Source organism: Andrena cerasifolii, chromosome 7 (genome assembly GCF_050908995.1).
Source record: "Andrena cerasifolii isolate SP2316 chromosome 7, iyAndCera1_principal, whole genome shotgun sequence".
NCBI classification, from domain to species: domain Eukaryota; kingdom Metazoa; phylum Arthropoda; class Insecta; order Hymenoptera; family Andrenidae; genus Andrena; species Andrena cerasifolii.
In genome coordinates, this window is record NC_135124.1 from 12199362 (window position 1) to 12213603 (window position 14242).

At 44.1% G+C, this 14242-nt stretch overlaps 4 protein-coding genes across 9 annotated transcripts; 2 read left to right on the top strand and 2 right to left on the bottom strand.

Annotated features, from left to right (window-relative positions):
* Nucleotides 1-32: 32 nt before the first annotated feature.
* On the bottom strand, nucleotides 33-8004 carry LOC143371437 (uncharacterized). 4 transcript variants are annotated; one of them, XM_076816607.1, is made up of 16 exons: nucleotides 7856-8004; nucleotides 7542-7767; nucleotides 7108-7195; nucleotides 6867-7015; nucleotides 6527-6778; nucleotides 6417-6441; nucleotides 5020-5173; nucleotides 3632-3672; nucleotides 3275-3543; nucleotides 3011-3191; nucleotides 2684-2955; nucleotides 2101-2603; nucleotides 1829-2002; nucleotides 1569-1708; nucleotides 1340-1496; nucleotides 33-1232 (listed from the first exon to the last, which is right to left on the bottom strand). In XM_076816607.1, exons 2-16 carry the CDS (start codon nucleotides 7686-7688, stop codon nucleotides 1067-1069), a joined length of 2718 nt encoding a protein of 905 aa, XP_076672722.1. In that variant the 5' UTR covers nucleotides 7689-7767; nucleotides 7856-8004; the 3' UTR covers nucleotides 33-1066. The 4 variants fall into 4 exon arrangements, with proteins under 4 accessions (XP_076672722.1, XP_076672724.1, XP_076672723.1 ...); XM_076816609.1 differs by having other exon boundaries at nucleotides 2684-2934; nucleotides 3023-3191; nucleotides 7542-7890; XM_076816608.1 differs by having other exon boundaries at nucleotides 2684-2934; nucleotides 7542-7890.
* Nucleotides 8005-8693: 689 nt separating this feature from the next.
* Arpc3a (Actin-related protein 2/3 complex, subunit 3A) lies at nucleotides 8694-9878 on the top strand. The gene is made up of 4 exons (XM_076816683.1): nucleotides 8694-8877; nucleotides 9159-9338; nucleotides 9403-9598; nucleotides 9658-9878. The coding sequence occupies exons 1-4, from the start codon at nucleotides 8872-8874 to the stop codon at nucleotides 9807-9809; spliced, it is 534 nt and encodes a 177-aa protein (XP_076672798.1). The 5' UTR covers nucleotides 8694-8871; the 3' UTR covers nucleotides 9810-9878.
* Nucleotides 9879-10041: 163 nt separating this feature from the next.
* Rpl15 (ribosomal protein L15) lies at nucleotides 10042-11919 on the bottom strand. 3 transcript variants are annotated; one of them, XM_076816672.1, is made up of 5 exons: nucleotides 11770-11919; nucleotides 11230-11410; nucleotides 10887-11023; nucleotides 10688-10798; nucleotides 10042-10363 (listed from the first exon to the last, which is right to left on the bottom strand). In XM_076816672.1, exons 1-5 carry the CDS (start codon nucleotides 11851-11853, stop codon nucleotides 10169-10171), a joined length of 708 nt encoding a protein of 235 aa, XP_076672787.1. In that variant the 5' UTR covers nucleotides 11854-11919; the 3' UTR covers nucleotides 10042-10168. The 3 variants fall into 3 exon arrangements, with proteins under 3 accessions (XP_076672787.1, XP_076672789.1, XP_076672788.1); XM_076816674.1 differs by having other exon boundaries at nucleotides 11685-11799; XM_076816673.1 differs by having other exon boundaries at nucleotides 11668-11787.
* Nucleotides 11920-12038: 119 nt separating this feature from the next.
* On the top strand, nucleotides 12039-14239 carry LOC143371459 (uncharacterized). The gene is made up of 4 exons (XM_076816649.1): nucleotides 12039-12682; nucleotides 13026-13210; nucleotides 13294-13668; nucleotides 13786-14239. Exons 1-4 carry the CDS (start codon nucleotides 12340-12342, stop codon nucleotides 14017-14019), a joined length of 1137 nt encoding a protein of 378 aa, XP_076672764.1. The 5' UTR covers nucleotides 12039-12339; the 3' UTR covers nucleotides 14020-14239.
* Nucleotides 14240-14242: the final 3 nt, after the last annotated feature.

Here is a 14242-nt window from a genome sequence, read left to right on the forward strand (position 1 = left end):
GATGCGATAAACAGACTGCGGGACGAGAAATCTTCAATATGCCATAAATTTATTTATGCTGTAATAGTGTCGCTACACTGAAACGCGTTACGTGTCAATCACGTACGAGCATAGACTTCAACGTCGGATGATATACAATTGTTATGGAATTCAATATACAAATTCAGTCATATCCTTAGAGAATATGTACTTGGTTCTATGTATTTCTAAGAATCGGATAAAGATAGACGATACAACTGCCGATGATTCCAATATACGATGATAACTTAACGCACTACGAGAATACCTCCATCGACGTAAACGAGATGCGCGCTATTATCTTTCGAAATAGGCTGCAGTATCGATCGATAGAGAACAGCATCGTGAAAATCTAATCGCCGGACGGACGAACGATTGAACTTAACGAACGTTCCGTCCGCGAGCCGTCGAGCATGTCTGATACCCATTACATCTCTAACTGCGATCCCTCCTCCTATCTATTAACAAATGTACAAAAATCCATTTCAGTTTGGTGTTGAGATTTCCGTGTGTTGTACATGTTACGTGTTGCAGTTGGCGGAGAGTGCGCATGGAAAGTCACGCGCATACAAGCCATTAAACGCGAGGTTCCGCAGGCGGACACTGTAAAAGTATTTACTACCTCTTTCCAATATTCCGTTCCTCGCGGTGACTAATCCGCACGAGATCTACGAGCGTAAGGTGATGTTCGAGAGAACAAAATGCGATTTCGACTTGGTAAGAACCATCTGCGAGTCAATCCGTTCGGTATCAAGTTGAAACGTAACGAGTAAGGAGATCGAAAGAGAGGTCGGTCTCAACTGTACGTACACGTTGTTCGTTCATAAAAAATCGTTACAATCGAGAGTAAGCGTACACTGATCGGCCGCTATAGATATTCAAACATCATCTATCGAGAGAATAGGCAATTATTTATATGTTTGTGTGTGTGTGTGTATGTGTCCAGTGTATACATGCGTCTGCGGCGAGTTACTGACGTGCCGCAGCAAACTCATCAGCGTAGATTTCACTGTTAATCGTCAGAGTGGCCTGTATCGGAGCGACGAGATCAATATTTTCTCATACTCGGCATAGATGATTTATAGGGATCGAAGCGGTCGTAGGACGGCGTTGTTCCAGGTGCCGTTAGCCCCATAGACTGTATAGGGCCGCTTTGATAGGTTGGTGGTACTGGATGTCTCAATGTGTTTCCCATGCTGCTCGAATTGCTCCATCTGAAATCGATCGATTCGTTCCTCTATACACGCATCTATCCTTTGCGGATTGGATCCGGAGGGATGGGGGGAGGGGGAGTAGTAGTAGAAGAGAGATTGCGTAATACCTGTTGACACTTTCGGATGACCTAGAGCTCCAGCTGGATGGTTCGTTTCGCGGATCACGAGTTCCGCTACTCGGCACAGAATTGAATGATTTCGTAGACGGAGGTCCGGAATGCCAGCTACTGGTCGTCCTGTTGCTTTCAACGTAACGGCTGTCACCTGTGTATGTCGAAAACGTGAATCTTTTCAGGAACGAAATGGTCAGCAACATTTCAATTGTATTATACTAACGCGGCGTTCCTGAGCCAGTCGTCTTGAAGCTGTCACCGTATCTCGTGTGACTATCTCTGGAGCTTCTATGAGTTTCTGGTTCGGAACGACGAACTTCGCGCTCGCGTGTGTAACTGGTCGTACTCGGGCGTTCGTACCTGCTGTAAAATTAACGATGCCAGTTGATTCGCTTCCGTCGGATGATTTCGACGAATTCGATGAATCGAAAATTTCCAAGCGATCCCATAACGCATCTAACGTTAAAGTACTTTCCAATTTACCTTTCTTTAACTTGTCGAGGATCAATGGTGGACGTTGTTGTGCTGAGAGGTTCTCGACGGACTATTACTTCTCGTCCACGCGATACCTCGGAGAAGCTTTCCGGACGACTGGTTCGCGAGGTAAAGTCAGTGCTGCGTTTAAATTCCTTCTTTAATCCCATATCTTGGGCAGATCTGTAACGTTATATAGCCGGTTGATGGTGCCGCCTCGATTACGTTGCGAGGTTAAGAGGGAGAGGGAGGAGTTTACGAACCCGACTAGGGTTCTTTACCTGCTGGACTCGTAACGAGAAGGCGGTGATGCGTCCAATCGTCTGTCCGAGACGCGGTCCAGAATTTCGCCCCGTCGATCGGTCACTCGATCCGGCGTGTGTCTTCGACTGTGCTCCGTCGTCATCCGTTTCCTGTCCGGCTCCACGTACATGTCTCGGGGGTCCCTTCTGTCGCTGGAAGATCGCTTTATAGATGGCGGTGGCGGAGCGCGCCTACTCTCCTCCAGTCGCATCTGCTGTCTCTTCAGTTCCAATCTCTCTCGCTCCAGTTTCTCTCTTTCGAGCTTCTGACGTTCTCGCTCGAGTCGAAGTAACTCGGCCTTCTCTTGTTCGATCCTCTCCCTTTCCCTTCGTAATTTCTCACGTTCCCTTTCCAACCGTGCAGCTTCTTCCCTTTGTCTACGTTCTATTTCCCTCTGACGCTCCATGTCCTCCCTTCTTCTTCGTTCTTCCTCGCGAAGCATTCTCACCCTTTCGCGTAACCTTTGCCTCTCCCGTTCCTCCTGAAAGCATATCAGTTCTTGTAACCTCGTGGAAGCCTCCTGACAATCAGTCACATACCGCGGCGAATATTCGGATTTACCCTGATTTTGGCGAATGTTAGCACGTCGTCGCGTCTACGTCGTTCGCGGCTACGCGATCGTGTATGAGATCGATGGTGATCCCAAGATCGAATTCTCTTCTCATCGCGCCTACCTCTCTCGCTTTCTGGCTTCTTGCTCGTCGACTTGGTCGATCGGGAATCCGATTCCTTGGAAACTTCGTCCTTCTTGTCCTGCGCCTCTGCTTTCTTGTTACTTTCACCAGCATCGTTTTTCTCGTCCGATTTTTTTGCTGCCGTACGTTTAAACAATCCTTTTACTAAATTAATAATCTTTTCGCGTAGCTAGATTCTCGACTAATAACTTACTTGCTTCCGAACCTTTGTCCTCAGCCTCTTTCTTCGTTTCTTTGTCCTTTCGATCGCTCACGTCATAATTGTCCTTCGATTTGTCTTTCTCCTTCTCCTTCTCCTTGTCCTCCTTCTTCTCCGACTTGCCGTTCGCAGTGTCCCGTTTTCGCATGTGACTCTGCTGCGTGTCGCCTTTCGCCTTTAAACATAAACGGCCCGGTACAGAGGAAATGCACATGGAACGCCACGCACCTAACGAGAATTCGTTACATCGGTTATTACCTTTTCTACGGATATTACGCGCCCGTGAAGTTCGGTCCTGTGCAAATGCTGTATACACTTTGCGGCATCCTCACTCGTCGACATGGTAACGTATCCGTAGCATCTCGCGCCAGGAGTCCTCGCGTTTGTCACCACTTTTGCACCGATCACTTTTCCATATTTCGAGAATATTTGTTTCAAATCTGTGGCGCGGGTGCTCGAAGAAAGCCCAGATACCCACAAGTTTCTGCTGCTCGCGTTAACAGGGCTCACCTGCGAAGTTTTTTTCTCTACGGCAAAAGAAAATCAGGATTAAAGATGAAAGACACCGAGTAATATGATAGCATACGTACAAAAACGCATAGCTCAAGTATGTACCTTTATCGTCCCTTTTCTGGCTCTTGTTACTAGACTCCAAGCTGAAAATGATTATTATTCTCGTTACATCTACGAATCGTTCAAAGAATTCTTATTGCGTATAGGAGATATTACTTTAACAGCTATCATCTTTTGAGGCTTAATAAGTACCTCTGTAACTATGTTAAGCGTATAAATTTGGCTAGCAACTTTTTTGTTTTCAATAATCGCAATCATAATCATAATAATAACAATACTAATAATAAGAATAAGAAGAATAATGATAATAATGGTGACGACGACGACGACGGCAACGATGAGGATGACGACAACGACGGCGGCTACAGCGACGACGACGACGACAAAGATGATAGTAATAATAATAACAACAACAATAATAATAAGAATAATAATAACGATGATGATGATGATAATAATAATAATAAGAATAATAATAATAATAGTAACAGCAACACCAATAATAACAATAACAACAAGAGCAGCGGCGGCAGCAGCAGCAGTAATAATAATAACAATAATGTTTTGTAACAATTAAATATGATCGTATGCACTTTGGGGTTCACTTGTACATCGTTGTTACATAATATTGTTACCAGTTTGCTTAAGTTATGATTATGCATGTTTTCGCCGTAGTCTGGATCCAGTTTTCATCACTCGTATGTGTAAGAAAGGTATATGTCCGTGTGGGAACGTTTGTACTGCGTATCCCTCTACGTAAGTTATCCAGAGAAAGGGAGCATCTCCTTGGCAGATCTTCCTGGGAGGGCACTCTTCGTCGAGTTGGAACGAATATCGACACATACGCGCGATATATGTATAGGTAGGGTGGCAGCATCTCCGGCGAAGAGTGAGATTGCTTCTTGTCGCGTTAGGGCTTAAGCGCAGTCTGCCGAGTGTACAATTTACCTCGAGATACTAATAGTCTTGCTCTATCATCGTGCTCGATGAAACCGCTGTTTCATGCTGCTTTTTAAACGAATAATCTTCGTCGAATGGGGAAGTCAGCGCATGAAAGTTTGTCATCGGTAATCGTAGAGCGTGTAACACCTTTGGAACATATTCGTTTACGAATAGGAGCGGTATAGGACTCGGTTAAGTTTGCTAGCCAATTTCTCGATTTCTTAACATACTTTCCAGAGTTAAGAATTACAGCCTAAACGTACGAGCGGAAAGAAACTTCGTATGCGATTGAAAAAAATGGAATAAAGTAATCTTGCGTGCGACTCTGACGAATAACTTCATCTTGGGAATCCATCGTCCGACAGTATTTTTAATCCTGATGGTATATTTATCGTATATGCAGGCGGAAGAGAGCGCATCGCTAGCATAGAGGTGTGTGACATTTCGTTGCCGTACCACTGTGAACCGTTTAGCAATGAGAGACCAACCTCTTGCTTCCGTCTCCACCGTCCTGCTTGTTCTTCGTCCCGACGTTCGCACCGGACGTCGTCCCTTCCTTGCTGTTGGCGCCGGCTTCTGCTCTACCGCTCCCTTTAGACTCTCCCTTCTTGTTCTCTTCCACTTTCTTCTTCTCTCCTCCATCTGCAGAGACAATCAAGGTACCATGGTCACTTTCTGCGAGGCCAGATTTCTTCTCCCTCCCTAACACTCCTGCTTAGTGGCCTGTATTTCCTGTATAGAACTTTTCCGAGCCACTAACAGATTGCGCGGTGAATTATGTGATGAAGATCGCACGATCGCAAGATCACAAATTTTCTCTTCAATGGTACGTCCCATAGCGACCCTACTTTTATATTTTTTTTCCTCTCTCCCTCTCTCTCCTCTATCTCTCTCCCTCGCTCGCTCTCTCTCCCTCTCTCGCTCTCTCTTTCTCTCTCTCTCTCGCTCTAGAACGACTAACAGTTACCTCTGAACCTTTCAGCGTACAAAACTCTGAATCGAGAAAAAACTATAGGAGAGAGCAGGACGAAGGGCAGGCGGGCAAGCCGGTACGAAGGCTGGAATGCGGAATACAGAGGAGAGAAACCAAGAGTCGATGAAGAGAAGGAGATGAAGATACATGTACGACAACATTATGCTAATAATTGGGATGTTCGCGACAGCAGAATGTCCGTCCAGGAGAAGTCTGTCAAAAGCTAGGCGATAGTATCGAGTCTATGGCACGCATGGCTGGAAGATATCAGTTTCTTCGGTGTAACGGACAACGTTGCATCATTGTGCGGCAACTGTTTACGGGGGAGATTTGTGGCTTGATACACACTTGAGTCTTCTTGTATCCAGATAATTCGGAGGCAGTACGATCCAACGATGCTCTATGCGGTTAGGTAGAATTAATGTAACTTTTATATCAAACTCTAGCTTTAACTAACTTATAGACTAGCACTTATGGGATAGACTTTTTATAGAACATGGTTGACATGGGCGGCGTAAGGGCGACGATGGATGTACGTTTCATTCTGGGTGAAACCTCGTCGGTCGCCGTGCAGCAACAGTCTGTAGTTAAATCATTGGCCATGTTCCATGTCCGTCATGTCCGTGCGACATGCCGTTGCATCGTATCCTGTGCATGTGCTTGTTTAGAAACATGGAGCTCGGAGAGTGGATGTAAGGCGATGCACGTAGTACAACTTTGTAAGCAGATTCAGCACGGTTGGCGGTTCTGGATAGATGAGGTGTTTAACACGCAGAAGAACGAGTCCCATGGTCTTGATGCCGTTGATTTCGATAACATACTCGTGACCGTAGATAAATGTACTGCTATGTCTATTCCTTGAAATCTTACATCTAGATATGTTACGCGATTAAACTTGTTGGAAAGACTTACCCTTGTGCCTGTCGTGGGACTCTGTCTGTAACACGATCGACGAATACCATTAATAAACTTCGTTGCTTCTCGACATTTAAAAAGATTTGATTTTCATTAAAACTCCTTACCTCCTCGGCGAGGAGATTCTCTTCGTCTTCCCCGATAGTTAGATTGATAGAGTCTTCGTTGTCGATGCCATTAGCCTCGACGATCGAAGTTGAATTAGTCAAAGTTTGATTTACCGCCGCGACTGCTTCGGATTCAACTTTCACTTCAGGAATCTGCATACTTTCAGTTGTCGCTTTATTGGAATGAATTTTAGGTTCCTGCTTGTACTCTACTTCTTTACTAGCACTATTTTGAACTTCACCTTGAGGTACCTACAACAATTTTTTTGGTTTATCACCATAGTCATGTAAATACAACACCTTTCTAAATCTTTCTATAAGCTCTTTGATCACAACCCACCTCTGCCTTAGGTGCAATTGCAGCCTCTTCTACAACAGGCTTTGTTTCTACTTTCGGCTTTACATCATTATTATCTGCTCCCTCTGCAGGTTCTTCTTTCAGACTCTCCATTGTTTCAACAGCCTCCTCTTGATTTGTCACGCCTGTCACTGAAAATCAAGACGAGCCCCGGTTGAAGGAAACAATCCTGAATGTTCAATAGTTTCTAATCGATACATTATTTGCAACTGCGACAACTCACCACTATTCTTCCTAGGATTAACTTTGCATATTCCACCGCATGGCACGATCAGATACTCATCTGGATCTTCGCCTTCGTCGGATATGGCCTTTGCGAATGAGAATAAGAATAGAATGATTATGACCAAGAGAATTGAAACGATAAACAGGAACCCTAAGTAAAACTAGCAAAGACCTATAAATTGCAGTCTCACTGGTTGAATCTAGATAAGCAATTAAGCCTACTTGAAATAGCCTTTCCTAAAGATGAAACGCGGACCATACGAGTTGTTTAAATTGTGATTTCCTTGCAAAAAAAAATATATATATATAGACTAACTATGCCAGCAATAAACTAGCAACAAAATCGATAGGGGTTAAGATGGCGACAAAACAGCAAACGATACCGTTGGTGTAAGCTTTAGGGCAAAGATGCGAAGGAAAAAGAAAATTTACTTTAGAGAGACGCTCGAGGAGTGCCGCCTTATTGCCAGTTTTATCCAGTCCACGCCGTTCGAGTTCAGTTTTTAGATCTATAACTCGAAGCTCGGTGAGCTTTTTTCCTTCGATATCGGCCATTATTCCCGTGCTAAAAGTGACCATACACAAGGCACGCTTATGCTTCGAAATGTACGTATCACTCCTTAACGTACGAGATTACCAACGAATCCTCGCGCGTATACTAAACAGAATAATGCAATCACTATACAGAAAAGAAAGAGTTTAAGAAAAACCTCTTAAAATCACGAAGGTGATTCACTACAACGCACTTGGAAACAAACTATCCATCGCCGTCGCCATTCAACGGAAATGACCGGAAGTAATTCCCACGCCAAATGGACAGAACCGCCAATCCCGAAACTTAAGGATACGTATATTAGAAAATTACTAGGATAACTTCCGTCCTCGCCGTCGCTCGCCGCCCTCCTAGAAGTCCTAGATCCTTTGATCGTATCGTTTACAACGTTTACAATCGTTTACATAAAAATTCTGGAGTAAATTTCCACTTGTCGCCACTACAAAACAATGAAATTTCATTCTACATTCGCACACGACGCGTGCTATTAAGCGTTATCTCCGAATAAAATTATTCACGTTGGTCGAAATTTTGAAAATAAAAACACCAATGACAATACACACATGTATATAATATGCACATGCTTATAAGACTTAGAGCTTAGGGTAGTATTCTCAGTCGCTACTTATTCTTAAGCAAATGCTTAAGCATTCGGCATCCTTTACTAGCTACTAGGTTAGTAGAGGATGCCAGATGCTTAAGAATAATTAGGGACTATGAATACTGGCCTTACTTACTTACAACTATAATGCAAAGTTAAAACGAAAGAAAAACGTGTGTAACAATTTTAGATTCAATGATTTTGTGACAGGATAGACTTGTATCGTTCTCAAATGTGAAGGAACCCGTTTCGCGCATGCAGACTGAGCTCATTGGCTCCAAAAAAGCGTTGGTGGGAGTACAGCCAATAGTGGCTTCTCCCGGCATCAATGAGCGTCAACCTGCGCAGAACCGGTCTAAACTCGGCGGTTAGCAGGTTCCTTCACATTTGAGAATCACCAGTCCTTACGCTCCTGATAGCAATCGTTCGCTGTCAGTTTCGTCATCTTTGTCAGAAACAGTCAGAAAGTGCCGATGGTGCCGATGTTGACGTATCGAGGCGTTTAGTTTCCTCACATTTCCTTTACGTGCAATTGAATGCGCTCTACGTAATACGCGCAAGGATTTATATTAATGTAATTGGTATATTGTTATACTGACGTTTTCAGTATGCCGGTAAGCAACAATTTTTAATGTAACGGCGATGGCTAGCAAAAGGAACTGCGAATCATTGTTAGGGGCGTTACCTTAACCTAATCAAATAATCAGCTGTCAATTTATTTGTACGTTCGTTAGCCGTTTAAATGAAGATAATGCGAGTGCGCAGAGCGTAACTCGCAAAGCTTAACGTATTTGATTAGGTATAAGCGATGCACTTTCACACAAAACCAAAGAACGTTGAACGCCTTGCGTCAACGCTACCGATACTTTTAGTATCGTTTAACTGTTTATTGCAGGCATATCACTCGAGTTTCGTAAACACCAATGAGAACATCGGCAATATGGCGTTTCTCACATTTAAAACGAATTTCAGGGGTCCTGTAACTAACTTTAACCCCGAATTTCAACTAGATATTATCGACGAAGCATTGTACTTCTTTAGGGCAAATGTGTTCTTCAGAACATACGAAATTAAGGTAATATCTATTGTCTCACGCTCAAAGTATTCGTTACTAATGCTGACTGCGTATGGTGTTACAGAGCGAAGCAGATAGAGTTCTAATTTACATTACACTGTACATTACCGAATGTTTAAAGAAGCTACAGAAGTGCGCAACCCTAGATCAAGCAGTATGTGAAATGTATTCTCTTGCTGTTCAAAAATTCGATATCCCTGGTGATCCTGGGTTTCCTTTGAACTCTGTATACGCTAAACCAAATAATCCTGCAGAAGCTGGTAAATATATTTCGACTCCTACATTTAGAAAGAGTTATTACCCAAATGTTGTTCTATAGATGCTATGCGACAATACCTACAACAAATAAGGCAGGAGACAGGCTACAGACTCGTGGAGAAGGTGTTCGAAGATGGCAAGCCAAGCAAATGGTGGCTGTGTTTTGCCAAAAAGAAGTTTATGGATAAATCTCTATCTGGCCCTGGACAGTAAAGCATGTTTACTCAGTGTCACTTTAGAATGTATGTAATGGACAAATACAGAAGTTCATTAAGCAAGAAATGTGGTTGTTAATGTTTTCCTGCATGGAGAGAAAAAAAATAGAAAATTCCAGTAATTTTCGAAAGTTCAAGTTTAGGTGTATCGCGCGATTATACGCACAATTTATATTTATATAGAGTTTTCTCGACCTGTAGCAGAAATATACGACACAGTACAAACAGTATTTAATAAGAAAGAGATGTTTATTTCGCACAGGATATACCATAATATTGATAGAAAAATCGGTTTTAGATCAATAAAATGATGTATCTTGTCCTCGCGAGAATTGATGTTATAAACATTTGAATGACTTATCGCTTCCTGCGAAGCGATAAAGAGTTTCTTCTCAGCCATGCAGCACGACGCGAGCCACCGATAGTCTGCGAGAAGCGATGTCCTTTGCCCAATCCTCGTGAGCTCCTGCCAGCCGACGTCTTTCCACGAAGTTCACGGTGTTTATGTACAGCGTTACATATCCAGTTGACCTTCGGGTCGTTGCGAATTTCCTGAAACAGAAGCGATTAATTGAATGGTAATAAAGCGGTACCCGTTACCATCGGGTTAGTTTTGTACACGATTCAGACATCCAAGGAAGATAAGAAATCATGAATTTTCAATGGTAAATAACGGTATCATCATTTCATATACATGTAGATATTTTCCTAGCCATATTAAGGGGTCATTTCGGTAATCACGCCGCAAAATTCGGCGACATTGTTATTCATTGTATTCATGGAGAAAAAAAACCCTGAATGTTCCCTAATTTTGCGGCGTGATTACCAGAATGACCCCTTAAGCAGCGATAAAGACGAATGAAATCGTTAGACTACCTTATGCGCAGGATCGACTAAGATTACTTCGTAGTACTTGTACGATGAGTCCTGAGCTACCCAATAACTGTTCATCACTCTCAGACCGCCGCAGCGTCGGCCGACGCGTTCCTGAAAATAACGAAATGGTAAAGTACTCGTAAGAAGTCATAACCTACAGACTCGATGGAGTATCTCGCGTGACACGAAAGGCACTTACTTCGGCAACAGACTGTAACTTCCTCGTCGGTTTCAACTGATTGACACCGTGGCTTTTTGGTTTTCCATATGTTGCACCCTTAGGAACAGGACGTTTGCGTCCTCCCCTCCTCACGCGAATTCTGAATATGACGAAACCTGCGCAGTGAAAATACAATTTCTTCTTTAACTTTTAGACTTAAGAAAATTTAAGTTGCTGTTGTAATCGAGGGAGAAGCAGTATCAGTATCTATTACCATCTATCACCATGTATTCGTAAGAGTGGTGCATGGTACATATCATCATGCATGCTTCTAAAATCTTACACTATTTCTCTACGTCGAGGAAAAGAAAACTGAACGCACCTTGCTTGGCTTTGTAGCCCAAACGGCGTGCTTTGTCGGGTCTGGACGGTCTCGGGGCACGATGCATTTTGGTCAGCTGACGGTACTGCCAGCATCTGACGCGAAGCAAAAAGCGAAGCACATCGCTCTGCTTTTTACGATACAGCTCGTCCATATACTTATACGCGCCCATTGTGTATCCCTAGAGTGAAGAGAAACAAATCCGTTAAACTGCGTGGCGTCTATTCGACGAATGTATATGAATAGCGATCGGAAAGGAAACGTAACGAAAATAAGGATGAACGATCATTTAAATTGACGAAGGATTTACTACCAACGAATGAAATGCACGAAAATAGGGTTACTAGAAATGAGAGTGAAATGCGTATTGAGGTTAGCTTCTGACGAAACAACAAATATAACGTTCCCGTTGAAATAATATTGAAAAAGAATAAGAACATTTTGCAGAGAAATGCCTGTTAATGAATCTTCTCAGCACACGTTCCGGAAAAAAGCGTGGATGTTCTGGATATATCGAGATTCCCAACGCGTATCACTCACCCGTCGCGATTGAAGCAAAAGGAAAGAACCCGCCTGGGTCGCCACCCGCGTCGACGTATCGAGCCATGGATTGTATGGTAACATCAACGATGGCACACTCGATGCTTGAAAAATACCGACCACGAGGGCATCTATCGGTCGATAAACGTGTTAAACGTTATTGATCGATAAAGCGGGTAAAGCGCCAGGTAATGTTGAAAATAAGGAAGAGGATTCAATCGAAGCGGTCGAATGCGCATATGCATCTATGCATGTGTATAAATCATGCATACAACTCGTAGAACCGCTTAGGTACTTTTAACGGGGATCTATCGCAGATCGATTAGCAAATGATCCATTATCGTGATTGACCCGATAGATCCGATAGATCCTGGCAACGAGAGGCCAAGCACAGTGGACGCCAGCATATGTTAGGACGGAAGAGTGCAGTAGCTGTTAACGGTAGCGAAAAGTTCTCGTGCGTCTCTATTATTAACATCGAGCGACCTGGTGACCTCTCGACGAGAAATTGATTACTCGAGGAGAGGTAGCCGGCATATGTATGTTGTCAGCAAGGAGGCGTAGTCCGCTATGGAGGGTCGCTCCGACAGCATAAAGGATCCGATTTATTATCCTCCGATGCAGGAGGTGGCGGAAGGATCCACCGAAACGGCGCCGGAGGTGCAAGCCGAGATCACCGAAAGAAACAGAAGTTCCGCGGGAAGCCAGGAACTTGGCCTGGAGGAAAGCAACACGCTGAAAGTACCGCGGAAATTTATTACCAACTGGCGACAAGCCTGCGATCGTACGCGCGACAGGACCAAGGATTTGTTGAAAAGATGGCGAACGGTGCCAACCAACGTTGACGAGATTGTCGTTTCGCCGATCGTTAACAAGCAAGTGGATCATCCTGGCTGGAGCGTACACGTTTGGAGTAAGCTCTCCCAACTCGTTCTGTTTAAATTGAAAGAAACAAATGTCTGACACGACAATATGAAAGGAGAGAGACAGAGAGCGCGCGTGCGCGAGTGTGTGTGTGTGTGTGAGAGAGAGAAAGAGAGAGAGAGAGAGAGATAGAGGGAGAGAGGGAAAGAGAGAGAGAATATGAATCACAAGCACAACTTACAGAGATCGTATATAACGCACTATTTCGTACTTACTACTGCTTTACAATAGTACGTATACCTAATTTTACTAGCTAATAAAACATATCTTATTTCTTTTGGTTTTTTGTTTGCCTGTTGGCTTTGGCTTTGTTGTTTTTCTTTTGGTAACAGCGACCTGGGTGAGCCGTTATCCCAGCGACGAAAATCTCGCGGCTATAGAGGCAGCTGGTAAAGGAGGAAAACTGAAGAATCTAGCGACCATTCAGCGCGACAAATTCTCACATTTTTTCACCTACCTGTTGGACCACGACAAAGATGGTTTCATCGACAGGAAAGATTTTCGAATGTTTTCAGAGGTACCTGCGCGTAACAAATGAAATACCTACATGTGTATGGTGGTTGTAATTCTTACCGAACAGTTGTATGTACTTTTAAAAAGCGACTGAGAAGATTCGCGGATTGGTCGTGGAACGGGCCGGAATATCTGCGATTAATGGAAGCCGAGCAGGGACTGGCGGAGCTGATCCTCGGGGAGGCGAAGTACGAGGGGAGCCAAGGGAGGACGATCAGTCTGGAGGATTGGCTGTGTTGGTGGGCGCGAGTCGTCGTACCAGCCGGCGGCGGCGGAGCGACTTACAACGACATTCCGTTTTGGTTGAAACTCCTGCCGAGGATATTCTTCCTCGCGATCAATAGTTCCGCGAGCGGAATGATTTCAAGGAAGGAGCTCGAATCGTTCTACGGATCCGTGGTTGGCCTGGACTCGGATAGGATCTCGAAATGTCTGGATATCGCGTACGATTCTATGACTTCGGTAAACAGCTTTTACCGGTCACAAAGGGAAAGCTTTCGCGCCGGGTAGACTATTCGTTTCGCAACAGCAATAAGTAAATAGGCGAGAACGGAGAAGAGTGAATTATTGTTTCCCCAGAACGGAGATCATCCCCTTGGGTGGCCGCAGTACCAGCTTGTGTTCGCCAACTTTCTGTTTGGCCGTGGCCCTTTTGGTCCAGGGGAGCATTTCCTCGGGATGACGGATTCCTGCATAATTCGAGGGAATAACGCACCCTTTCCGATCGATTATTCTGCGATGAACACACCGAGGGAGAAGTTGGAAGTGTACAGTCCGCACTGCAGAAGCGCGCGGCGTAGTGTCGTCGTCTAACGGTGAGAAGAAATAGTAGTCCGACTCAGGAATATGTAAAGCCATTTGTCGATTACACACTGGTAAGAGCGTCGTTGAACGGGACACATGCACGCTCTTGGACAGTCAATGGCAATGAACACGCTTCGAGCAATCACCTTCCAAGCACCCTTTCCTTTTCCTCCCCCTTACTTTTCTAATTGAATTGTCAGATGCAAATGAATTTTACCGTATAAACACACAT